Below are 12,533 nucleotides of genomic sequence, written 5' to 3'. Positions count from 1 at the left end.
GCCATCCATTGAGCTCTCTTTACCCCCAGATAACGCCTTTTCCCCTGTGCTGTCGCAAAGAGGCTTCTGTACAAATTGCTCGATAGAAGAAGAAAAAGAAGTCATAACGTTCCCACTCTAGTAGCTCGATGTCTCAGGCTTGCCATAAAACCAATACTCAGCAGCATATTCGACTTGGAACTCCGCCTCTTGACCCTCGCAAGTCTTTGGTGCTGCACCACCAACGGTGTTGATTCGATACACTTCTTGGAAAGCACAGTCATCAGCTTTGGTCTCGTCTTTGCTATTGAGTTTGAGCCAGGGGACTGAGCCCTCAATAGCATCGGCTGGGGCATCGGTGGCGTTGATCTTTTTGAATCCGCCTTGGCTATAGTTGCTTTGCCAGGTATCGTCGCCTTGACCAATAGTGTCGAGGTTGAAGTAGGCTGTTGTCAGGTCGGTGAAGTAGTGGTGACCTGAGATCTTGAGGAAGTCGTTCACTGGAACGGTCTTAGGCACTGAGGTGGATTTATCTTGATATGCCCAGCCGGCGAGGGACCATGCGAGGATTGGAGAGTTGGCTGTTAGGCATGTCGCGTTGACTAGAGTTGCGACGGCCCCGGCTGCAGCGGGTACTGCTGTCGCGTTGGAAAGGTCGCATGTGTAATTTTGTGTGCCTCGTCCGACGGCGATGTGGTACAATGAAAAGCCTTCGGAGACAGGAGGCAGAGGCTTGGGTGCTGTAGAGAATGTTAGTACGACGAACTTTCCTGCTCAATGTTTTGAGAGGCGTACCTTGTGGCATCTGGATCGATGCAATATCACATGAGCACTGTTCTGCTGCTCTCGACGATCCTCGCCCCGCCCAGTTGTGATTCTTTCTGCTCCAGCTGCCGACGGCATCTCTGCGTTCTTGTTGTTGGAATGGCACAGCGGTTACGAGTCCAGCGGCAAGCAACAGGCTTACTATTGAGAACAGCATTGTTGGAAAATGTGTGTGTTGTGTGCCTGCGCCTTCGATCGATCGTCGAGTGTTCGTAATTGGATGAACGAATGTCCAGATCTTGCCAGTTGGTAGAAGTGTCAACAATGCAATGCAAGTAGGAGGCACGCGAAGAGCATATACTCGCACTGCGCCCTCTTAGGCGCGCTCGACATGGTTGCTATATACATGGCTGACATTGTACGACGTTGAGGTACAAAGTGTATGTGTCGTTAAGCGCCCTGATCGAAATAGAATCAAATTAGTGGAGAAGTGGAGGCCACCCGCGCCAGGACTTCCGGCTTGCGAGCCTTGGGACGTTCATTCTTGCATTCTGATAGTCCAACTTTCGGTGAGGCAGAGGAATGCTCACATTCTTATTTGCATGCTGCTGACCACAATTCCTTCATGCTGACATCGCTGTAAGGCCTGTCTGTCTCACTCATGGAGATGTTCGAAAAGACTTGGCGATGTTAGCTTCCAGAAGGGCGGCCTGAGTGAAGACGGCTAATTGCCATTCATGGAGCTGGCTGGCCAGCTATTTCGAGCAAATTAACCCAATATCAGGGTTCGGCAGCCAGAATCCTCCTCTCTGAGCCAATCGTATCCTGGCCGGCGCTTAGGACCTGCCTCCATGCAGAAGTGGCTGGCTGGATGGCTGTTCGGCCTGACGCCCAGGGCCTCGCCTTGGTATCGCGTGCAGAATCTTGCCGTTTCAAGTATGACGCCTAATTGGAGTGGATCAGCCTGCCATACGGCCTGCTGCAGATGATTGCATTACCTTGGATTGCCTAGTCTCCAGCGTCGATACGACCAATGGAAGTCGAGAACCGAACTTTAGGCCTGGGCAAGTAGCTCATGCATGTCAGTCGAAGAGCTGTGCATGTTGGCAAAGCGTGGCCGGAAGCAAGACCCAGCGCTATCAGCTTCTTTCCCACGGTACGCGGCACGCATGCAGTTGCGTGGCGAGCCTATGGAATGCCCTAAAGAACACCCAACCTGCATCTGATATATTACAGTGCTTTGATCTAGTCGCACAGAGCGCTTGCGGGAGGAACGGCACACTCGGTGCAAGCATCATTGATCCTTGAACAGCTCCATGATGGACCAGCGAAAGCAGGCAAAGCACAAGAAGCTCCACTGGAGGTACAGTCACCTTCCAAGAACGAATTCGAGCTCAAAAGCTGGAAGGCATCTGCTCATGAGAAGTTTGGCAGAATCACGGTGATGGCGCAAGCACAAGTGCGCGCACTGTCGATCCGTGTAACGGCGGCTGGAGGACATCTCGCTCTGCGTTCTGTCAATCTGTGTAGCTTATTAGCCGGATAAGAGACAGACCCAGCGGCTCTGTGGCTTTCGTGCCTTCTTTCCTGGCTTTTCAAGGGAGATCATTGTTTGAGTGATCCAAGCTTAATGGAGAAGGTGTCAATGTGTCTCTTGAAGTCGTTGAAAGATGTTCATCGGTGTTGTAGTCCGTTCCACCTTCGGCAGCTTCCATTGCAGTACCTATGATCAGTCGACGAGTACTTCATCGCAACTTTTTCGATTCCACGCGTTGACTTGCAGCTGCGATCGCTGAAGCCGCCGTCCAAGAGCTTTGGAAAATCAGAGCTGATCCATCATTAGCATACCTTGATCACATGCTCAGTACCACGAGACACGACCAACCTGCAGGAATGATAATCCACAAACTGTTCATGAAAACGAAGTAGAACCAGAAGTAAAACGCCTCTGGCCTCGAATACGAAATCCCATGAACAGCTTCATCGAAAAAGCTAGTCGCATAGTACAAAGTATCACCATACAACTGACCCAAGCTCACAACAATCTGCAACGGATGCCTCCAGGGACTGCGTGAAACGATAAGTGCTGCCACAAGTAAACAACCAGGCCCCCAAACGAAGACCGTGATCGTTTCCAAGCAGAATACAAGTCCATTGCTCGTCAGATATCGTGAGTCCGAGAAAGAATACTCTTTCCACATTTGAGCGATGAAAGTCTGTTGCGATCCGAGTGAGGAGAAATTCGAAATGTAGTAGCCTTCGAAGAAGATGTGGATTGTTCCGCTGAGGACGAACCACATTATGGTTAGGAGCTCGCTTCGTGTTAATGTTGGTTGGATTCGTTTGACCAGGATGAAGGTTGAGGTGAAGAGCACGACGGAGGCTCCGAAGAAGGCTCCAAGAAGTGTGAATACGGAGGATTCATTTGGTTTCCAGCCAGCGATTGAGGAGCCGGTGGGATAGTATGGATTTGAGGGTTCTGCGAAGTCCGTCGTGGTAACAGGAGGTCCTGGCATTTTTGTGGTGACTTCGATGGAACTGTTGTAAAATGGTTGCTGCGCCGTGTGCTGGTGATTCTGCTGGCCCCTGAACTCGGTCAAGATGGGAGATACGTATACGTCGGGTCGTTGATGGAAATGGAAATGTCATTTGAGAGCATAGGGAAGGAGAACCGCAAGTCAACGGGCGCTCGAGCCACCCGCGAACTTCCGCCGACTTGTTCTTGCCAATCCTGTTTCTATCATCATCTTCCAGTCGCAAAGCCTCGAAGGCAATAACGACACTGCACCGAATTCCGAGACATCTCTTCAGGTAGGTGCAGAGAGGAAGTTGTCACCAAATTTACACTTCCCCTGCTACAATGCGGAAAGCTCGTTCCGAACCTGTGGCTTGAACAGTACACATATGGGGCGGCGTGGGATACGAACACGGTCTCACAAGGCGTGGAATATATGGAGAAGAATGTGCTGATCGCACGATTCGCTGTGACAATCCCTGTCCATGAGAATTCATCTCGAGACTGGCGACACTCGGAGGTGTGTGCAAGTTTGGAGCTGTCTTCGCACGACGTGAGCCGGAGCTTTCTCCGGGCCTCTGGCTCCAGTTATGATCTACCTTGGTGGTGGAGATCGGCAGAGCTCGTCGTCACCAGAATGGTCGCTGGTGTAGACTCCAACACGGCGACCTTTCATGTGGCTGAGCGGACTTTTAACGAAAGTGGGAGAGCCATGAACGAATGTCAGAACCAACCAGCTATGCATTTTCTTCACACTATGAGTGCTGCTTCAATATCCCGAGGGTATAGCCGTTTTCAACGCCATGTCTATATGTGTTCTTGGTGGACAATCCATCATTACTCATGGACTCGTAACACTGTTCGTGTGCAGCCAGATTTTTGAGGTCCTCCGTCCTTGCTCGACAGAGACACGCTTCCACATGGCGACATGATCGATGCCTTCTTCATCCCACTGACCCATGCTTTCGTCCGTCTCAAATCCATACTTTTTCCACACTTTCTGTACTCCGACTTGAGAGTGCACCAGAACCAGACCCTTCCAACTCACGCCCAGACCCTTCTTGAGTGCCTCCATCGAGGCAGGATCGAGGGCCGGGCCTACCTCATATGGGTGTGCCTTTGCGTAAGCGAGAGCAGTTTCGATCAACAGCTTTGAAATTCCAGCCTTCCTGAACTCAGGAATCACAGCCAATCTCCCAAGCTTGATGTACGGCTCAGTTGCTGTATGTCCTCCATTGCTCTGTGGTGAATCGTGACCGTTTCCTCCAGGATGCTGGCCATGTGGTGGTGGCACCAAGCGTATTGTCCCAATCGGCATCTTTGTGCTTCCACTGCCCTTGCGTTCTGTCCCATCGCTACTTGTTACTGCTTTGGCAGGTATTGAAGCGTAGGCGACCCAATGGAAACTCCGAGCATCGTCTTCGTCCAATTCATTCTCCAGCGGAATCTTCTGCTCTTTCACGTAGACTTCCTCGCGGACGATCATGGCGTCGATGAAGCCTTGCGGCACGGCTCTGGCCGGGTCTGTGGCATGCACGGCGTCATTTTCGGGTTGACTTGTCGGCGATCTGGTAGGGTCGTAGCAGTGTTTCAAGCGCTCGCCCAGTGGCTTGATCAGGTCGACAAACTCCGACATGGCGGAGATTGAGTCGCAAGCCGATGTTCAAATCGAGGATGAGGAGTTGTTGATTTTGCGATGCAGTGTGAGGTAGTAGCTCTGTCGACGAGTCAGTCACGACATAGCATGGCGTTGATCGCCTAATATGTCGTAAGGGCTGCTCGGTGGGGCCTGCGCTGTGACAGAGACGAGAATACGGGTGAGAGGAGGAGGCATGCAGAGAGAAAGTGGCTCGAAGCTGTACTTGCCTGTCTGGTGTGTTGCTAAGTTAGTGGGCCTCTTGTTGCGGAAGCGTCACGCCGGAGCGGTCTCACAACCTCAACCGACTCTGAGCGCCTGAGGACTTCTCCAGCACCACCAGCGGCGGTCCACTTTTCGGCGACAGGGCGTGGGTGCAGTTCCACTGCGGCGTCAGTGTGCAAGACAGGCGACAGAGGCAGCGGCCGTCGTCAGGAGAAGGAGGGCGTCGTTGCATCGGACATGCTGGACCACAGCTCAGGACGACCTCAGTCCAGTTCGCAGCACAACCGCCTCGCAGCAGGGCGTGACATGGCACCGTGACGGGGAGGGATGGGAGTACGTCAAGCGATCATCACGGTGGGCAGACAGCGCAACGAGAGCGCTGTGGGCGCAATAGACGCGCTCCATACATCATCGATGCCCAGCGCCCACGCCGACGACACTCACCCTGCGGAAACACTCGGGACTCGAGAGCAACTCCAGAGCTTTTCACGTGACGACAACCGTCCATCCAACAACCAGATCTACAGTGCACATGTGCCAGCAAGGAGATGTACCACACTATTGACACGACACGACGCTGCTCCAATCTACATTGCCGATCATTCCCACGACTATATTACTGCTATCCCCTCCCCGCCCTGGTGAATATCGTTATGCATCAACATAGCCCTCCTCGAATGCCCGTCTCTCACGCCTCATCTCCCACTTGACCCAGCGCCAGGTGATCAACGCCCAGACGCCAATCCAGGAGAACAGGATGCCAAAAATAAGTCCAAAGGCGTGATTGAACTCCAGCGTCCAGATAATGGCCGACGCGCACCCGATGTAGATCAAGCATCCGAAGAACCAGAAAAGCGTCAGCCAGAAGAAGAAGCGGCGGAACATGGCATTATGTTCGTACCGCTCATTGTAGCGGACCCGGAATTCTCGATCCTGCAGGCCATCGACGGCGATGAAATCCTCTGCAGCATAAAAAATGAACGGCCGGATTCGTGTCCCTCGCTCCTGTGAATTGATCCCGATCGGGAGTTTGAAAGGGAAGAGCGTCGTGATGAACATCAATATGGCGAGGAACCCGAAGATGAAGCAGGGGGCGTACAGGTAGAGCTCGGGTATCTCCAACTCGGAACCAATCACGAACGGTGGGAGCGCGATCAGGACCGCCACTCCGTACACCCACGACGTTGCATCGAGCTCCCATCGATTGCGTGAGAGAAGTGGCGCACACTCTTCTCGTCTGAAGAAGAGGCGCCAAACTCGTGCGAAGAGGATCCAGAGCTCTCCGAAACCGAAACAGGCGACCGCGCCACCGAGAATGCCTCTGTCGTACTTTATGTCTGGTCCGTGGTTGTCGTACCACACGTAGTACGCAATGCAGGGCACGACCAGATCGAAGAGGAGCACCATCGGTAGGCCAAGCGTAATACCTGTACGCGTCAGATCAGCTTATGCATAACAATAGTGTCGCCAACACGTACCCAGATGTTGCCAAGGATGGGCTTTCTTTTGCATCAGCTTTGTCTCTCGTCGACGCAGAGATGGAAGGCTCCTTCTCGATGAAGCGATTGTCACGCCCGAAGCCACCGTTGCTCCTCTGCTGTGGGTCGGCCTTGTTGGCATCGAGCCACCGCCACCTTGGTGGTGGTGTTCATCCTCTGGCACCTGCAGTGTCACACGGCTCCTTGTCGCTGCAGGTCTGGCATCTGCTTCTACTATGGGCGTTGCCTGTATGGTGTGCTCGCTCGCTGCGTCCGAGTCCGACATGACGGCTGACCATCGCGGAGGAGTTTCTATTGACTCTCGTTTGTGCGCATCCGCGCTTGAGGCGATACTCAGGTGCTTGTTCTGGATTTCTTTTCGGATTGCATCTTTCTCTGGATCTTCTCCGCTGGTCGTGTCATGATTGATACTGTCCTGCTCAGTCGTGCTCTGACTTTCGTGCGTCTGGGCATCTACGAACACATCGGGTGTGACCGCAGCATTTCTCTGCTCTGCTGCCGCCTCGGCCGCCTTCTCATCTGAGGCGTTCATGGCTGCCTCGCTGCTGACTCCAACTGCTCGCTCAGAAGTCCGTGGGCGTTGCGAAGTGTCTGGCGCTTGTGGTACTGGTGTCGCTGTTTCAGTATTCACATTCGCTCGTCCTTGCGCAATGCCACTCCACCTCTCAGGTCTGGCTTCCAGTCTCTGAGAAGATCTCCGGGAATCGTTGCTCCCGATATCAGACGGCTTCTGGCAAGGCTCCGGTGAGACGACCATTAATAATGAAAGACTCGTTTGCCGCAGTCCAAGATCATGATCTGCCGAATTGATTGTAATTTCTCCAATGCATAGCCCACTCACTCGAACGAATGAGTTTCTCGAAGTTGTAAACCGGACGACTGCGGAGCTTGAACGAAGCTCAAGAAAAGATGACCGCGAGGCAAACCTCTCGTTGTATCATAGCTCCAGAAAACATTACTCGAGCAGCAGAGTTTCGCATCGCGTTCTGTAACAGGCGCACCGCGCGCAAATAGACTCTGGTCTGGGGAGCGGGTCATTGCTGCCAACCCGATCGCCTGACGGGCATACGCAGCAGGCATTTGTGCTATTGGAAGAGAGGTGAAAGCACTGATCCATGTTGCTCCGTGTTTCATCCGCGAGACGCCGGGTATGCTGGAATGAGGAAGATTCATGTTTTGGGTGAAGTCGATGATCGGCAATGATGGACCGGAGTCGGCGGGAACCTGGCACGGCTGGGAGGCTTCATCAGTCTTTTGCGTGTGGGCTTGACTCGGATTTCATGTTTGATTTGCGGTTCGGCTGCCGAGAGGATCTTTTCTTTCTGCATCACCATTTGGCGAATTCTGGATCTGTATACTGTGACGCCAGGAAATGCGTGAAGCAATATTTTGATGTCCAGGATATTGGTCTTGGAAACATTCTGCCAGCAAGCTCGAGAGCCAGACGCGTCCAGCAACGAACTGGCCCGCGCTTCAGCCATCGTCAATCAATATTTGCACGTGGTCTGCATTCGAAACATGATCGAGCTTGATACCCAAACTCATCACTCACACTATAGGCGGCTCGGCGGGCACATGCGTGAATGGTCAAGCATGCAGCCACTGCGGCAACGACGTGGCTTTTCGCTGAGTGTCGCACTACTCTCAGCATGCTACGTGTAGCGTCGAGAGCAAGGTGATTATCCTGCAGCTGATGATACTGGTCAGCGACAAAGCGCTCTATTTCCTTGATTTGTAGACTTTGTGTTTATTGATAGAATGTTGCCCTACAACCGCGTTGGCTGAGGCTCTGTGCGGCTACCTCGTCACTCCGCAATCGAGTCGTTGTTTGAGGGATCTCAGATCTTGGAACGGGGCAGCGTCGAGGATGGTTTCTTTGACAGGATTTATAAATGTGTCCGCCGGGTACTGAAGCTCGACTTTGCCTATACTCAAACAATGCACACTCTTTTGCTATGCTTCCTCGCTGTTTCAGGTGACAAGTCACCGAGGAGATGCACTCATACTGATCTCATTGCCCCATCACCAAAGCTGCAGATCAAATCTGTATCGATTGATGCGCCCTCCACGCGCATGGTATTGCTTGTCCATGGCTGCCCGAATATGGTGTTTGCACGCCACGAAGCATCTGCTTTGGACCACGAACTTGTATGCTGCAAGGTATGCTTGCTCGCAGTCGAAAGTGCCCAACCTGGCTGATGAACCGCGGCTGAACTTCTCAATCTCATCTGATGAATTTCTTCAACCGAGCGATATTCATTGCGCAATGTTGTGCTCGAGGATTGCCAGTTCGCAGTAACGGATGAATCGTATTGAGAGAATCCCACAGCACGCAAATGGTAGTGCCTCACATTCTGAAGCTGTCGATCCTCCAAAGACCTTGACCTTTAATGTGATCGCAAGCGAAAGGTCTTGTCTCGTTGTTGTTGACCCAGAGGGCATCGGCGCGTTTTGTCAGATCTCTCCAGTTGTGTACCGACCTACGCCATCAATTGAGAATTAGCACATGTCGGAGAGATCTTGACAGCGACCACCATTACATCGGTGGATCGTGACCAGGTTGTTAGTTCGCCAAGAAGAATTCACCTACCATTCACACACTGGTACCCACAACTTGAGCTGTTGTAAATCTGCTGCCGAGCCTGACTTCTTCAACCCCACCTGGAGTGACGACAATGCGACCTTCGCATCATACACAGTCCAGAATGCCCCATCACCATAGCAGAACCTCACATCCCTTAAAGATAGTCGTTGGGCAGTCGTCAGCTCGTCGAGCCACCTGCAGCCAAGGTTTGGGAATCCCCATGGGACGATGAAGGTGTTTTGCTCGTAGAATACAGGCGAAGCTTCGTTGCGAATTTGTCTGCAGACCTGGAGAAGGGAAGAGAAGCGTGGCGGTTGGCTATTTCTCTCTTGTGACCGCGATATTACGGAATTCCGGCGTGCTTTCGGGTGGATCTCGATGGGATCTTGACACACGAGGACGTATTCGTAGATGAAGTGACGGAGCCGTTGTGGAAGTCGCAACCATGGTGATTGTTGCTCGGACATCGTTGCAGAATCGTGTCTTTGGTGATAGCTCTGTGCTTTCATATTCTGGGAGCTCACGACTCTTGAAGGATATGCTGCATTGATTGCTTGAACAGTAAAGGGTTGCTCGTCCCCGTCAGAGCCATCCAGTTATATCTAAACCTACACTCTCACCCTAGACGCGTAACTACCTGTTTGGAGCGGAACATGTCGGACACCATCCATGCTTCATATGCTGCATGATGCCTCGCTCGATTACAATGTAAACTACTTTTGTTAGGCTTTGTTGATCAGTACTGAGAGCGGCAATCTGTGCAGCTGTCAACGAGCGAGCAGACGAATTACTTCGCCATACATGCCGAGCTCATGTTCGCTCGCGAATAGATCGCTCCATGTCTTGTTGATTGATCAATGACGTCCCGGTTTAGCAGCGGTGATCCGAGAACAAGAGATCGTGGGGTACTGCTCTTCCAGCCAGTCTACCAGTCGGAGCACGCCCAAACCCTGTCCGTATTCCCGTACTGGCACGCGACAGAGATCCAGGACGTTGGACGACGGAGCAGAGGGGAGAGGAGTAGGTACGCCGCACGAAAATCGAACGGGTCGATGACAGGTGCTCTTGCTCTCATTGGCCGGAGGACCCGGGACACTCGACTTCACGTCCTTGGGCCTTGTAGGCGCTGTGTATCCGGATGTGGCACAACAACACCTTCTCCCAAGTGCTATACCATGATTGCGTTTACGTGTAGACTTCGCGGAAGGACGTATGTTGCGTGAAAATGTCGTTGAAAGCGAGCACGGCCGGCCAAGGCTTTCGTTCAGACGGAAAACCATCGGCGCTGATCCGCCGGTGTCGCAATCGGCACGAGGGAGCAACAATGCCATCTGATTCGACTCTTGCTGTCGACCGTCGCCGCGCTCGCAGTGCCAAGTCGCGACGAGAGTCGTACGAGGAACTGATCGTACACTGAACGACAGACAACGCATCGCAGGCGGAAGTGCTACGTTGGTGGCTGTGAACCGATTACCCATCTCAATCCCTCCCTTATAGACCACCTGCAGCACCTACAGGCAGGCTCCCAACTTGCCAGCAACATGCCTCAACGCGACCCAGATTTGCACAACGCCATCTCGCTGCGCCCGTCGCCCTTTCACGCCCATCCAGACCGGTCGCATAACCACACGCCTGAGCCGAGCAGCAGACATCACCATGAACGTCCCGGGACGAGCTCCGCAGTCTTATCCAATGATCACAAATCCGTAGAGCCCATAGCCCGGCCCGCATATACCCGCAAGAGCAGCGACAGCGAACGAGACGATGTCGAGCGACAAAACAGCTTGCCAGAATACCACGCCGAGCACGATCCGTACAAGCTCCGCGACGGGCTCAAGGACCTAGATGACGAGAAAGCCAAGCGCAAAGCCAACACCAGTGCCAAGCGAGTCTGCCATCCTGTGGGCAACAGCAAAGATAAATGGAAGTCTCGCAAGATCCTCCAATTCTACGAGACGCAAAACGACAACATCGAACGTCTCCTCAAACCTGTCGATGACCATGTTCGCGAAGCGAGGGAAGAGCAAGGCAGTGACGCCTTGCAGTTCAAGATCGCCGTGAATGGCTCCTTCGCCGCCAATATCATCTTGGCCATCCTGCAAGTCTACGGTGCCGTCTCCTCTGGCAGTTTATCGCTCTTCACGACCATGGCGGACAGCATCTTCGATCCTGCGAGTAATCTCACTTTGATCCTGTGCCATCGTGCCGTGAACAAAGTCGACCCAAGGAAATTCCCATCGGGCAAAGCGCGATTGGAGACGGCTGGCAATATCACATTTTGCTTCTTGATGACTGCCGTTTCATTCATCCTGATCGTGTTCTCGATTCAACAACTGGTACAACATGCCGATGATGCCTCCTTCCATTACCCATCTGTCATCGCGGTCGGCATCGCCTTCGCGACCAAGCTGGGTCTCTTCTTCTACTGTTTCGCCTTGAGGAACAAGTATAGCCAAATCCGCATCTTGTGGGAAGACCACCGCAACGACTTGTTCATCAACGGCTTCGGTCTCATGACTAGCGTTCTCGGCAGTAAAGTCAAGTAAGTCAATCCATCCCCCTTCACCCCTACCATCACTCACAACCTTTCCAGATGGTTCATCGACCCCATGGGCGCCATCATCCTCTCCGTCCTCATCGCTTTTCTCTGGCTGAGGACTGCGTACCAAGAGTTCCAGCTCCTCATCGGTGTCTCTGCAGACACTTCTTTCCTGCAACACGTGACATATATTTCCATGACGCACGACCCTCGCATCAAACAACTCGATACTGTTCGTTCTTGGCACTCTGGTCCCCGACTGATGGTTGAGGTCGATATTGTCATGGATGAGCACCTCAGCTTGAAGGAGACGCATGATGTCGCTGAGGCTTTGCAGATCAAGTTGGAAAGTCTGCCGGATGTTGAGAGGGCGTATGTTCATGTTGATTACGAAACGGATCATTCGCCGGAGCATTTCTTGAAAAAGGAGTTGTAGATCTTCACATTGGGAGTTGATCTACCTCCGAGCGTGCCGCGAGGACGGCGCTCGCATACAGAGCGATGGCACCACCTACCTTGGAAGGAGAACGGCCGATACTCTTGTCACATCGAGATGAAGATGTGTGGTCTGCTTGCAGATGGAGGGTTTCTAGCTCGCACGAGAGCGAGTGAAAGCTATGTCATGATGGAATGCATTGTATGTTATTTGTAAACACGACACGACCTGCGTGCTTCTTTGAAGCTGAAGAGGTCGGACGGTACACTGAGAGCCGGAACAATTCACGGCATGTGCCTTATGCGAGAGAAGATCTCTCGCTCGCAAGTCGGACCAATACTCGTTCCATGTGACA

General features: G+C 52.7%; 5 protein-coding genes across 5 annotated transcripts; 1 reads left to right on the top strand and 4 right to left on the bottom strand.

The window, feature by feature from the left end:
* Positions 1-117: 117 nt before the first annotated feature.
* On the bottom strand, positions 118-961 carry RHO25_005237 (uncharacterized protein; the record flags this gene model as incomplete). Its single annotated transcript, XM_023596144.2, has 2 exons — positions 118-719; positions 775-961. 2 exons carry the CDS (start codon positions 959-961, stop codon positions 118-120), a joined length of 789 nt encoding a protein of 262 aa, XP_023457628.1.
* A 1,528-nt stretch (positions 962-2,489) lies between these two features.
* RHO25_005236 (uncharacterized protein) lies at positions 2,490-3,260 on the bottom strand (the record flags this gene model as incomplete). Its single annotated transcript, XM_023596143.2, has 2 exons — positions 2,490-2,572; positions 2,630-3,260. 2 exons carry the CDS (start codon positions 3,258-3,260, stop codon positions 2,490-2,492), a joined length of 714 nt encoding a protein of 237 aa, XP_023456826.1.
* An 840-nt stretch (positions 3,261-4,100) lies between these two features.
* Positions 4,101-4,895, bottom strand: RHO25_005235 (uncharacterized protein; the record flags this gene model as incomplete). The annotated part of the gene is made up of 1 exon (XM_023596142.2): positions 4,101-4,895. One exon carries the CDS (start codon positions 4,893-4,895, stop codon positions 4,101-4,103), a length of 795 nt encoding a protein of 264 aa, XP_023456873.1.
* An 876-nt stretch (positions 4,896-5,771) lies between these two features.
* On the bottom strand, positions 5,772-7,151 carry RHO25_005234 (uncharacterized protein; the record flags this gene model as incomplete). Its single annotated transcript, XM_023596141.2, has 2 exons — positions 5,772-6,547; positions 6,599-7,151. 2 exons carry the CDS (start codon positions 7,149-7,151, stop codon positions 5,772-5,774), a joined length of 1,329 nt encoding a protein of 442 aa, XP_023457148.2.
* A 3,593-nt stretch (positions 7,152-10,744) lies between these two features.
* Positions 10,745-12,178, top strand: RHO25_005233 (uncharacterized protein; the record flags this gene model as incomplete). Its single annotated transcript, XM_023596140.2, has 2 exons — positions 10,745-11,745; positions 11,797-12,178. The coding sequence occupies 2 exons, from the start codon at positions 10,745-10,747 to the stop codon at positions 12,176-12,178; spliced, it is 1,383 nt and encodes a 460-aa protein (XP_023457149.1).
* Between the last annotated feature and the right edge of the window lie 355 nt (positions 12,179-12,533).

Source organism: Cercospora beticola, chromosome 3, assembly GCF_033473495.1.
Source record: "Cercospora beticola chromosome 3, complete sequence".
Classification (NCBI taxonomy): domain Eukaryota; kingdom Fungi; phylum Ascomycota; class Dothideomycetes; order Mycosphaerellales; family Mycosphaerellaceae; genus Cercospora; species Cercospora beticola.
This window is presented reverse-complemented; position numbering and strand designations above follow the sequence as displayed.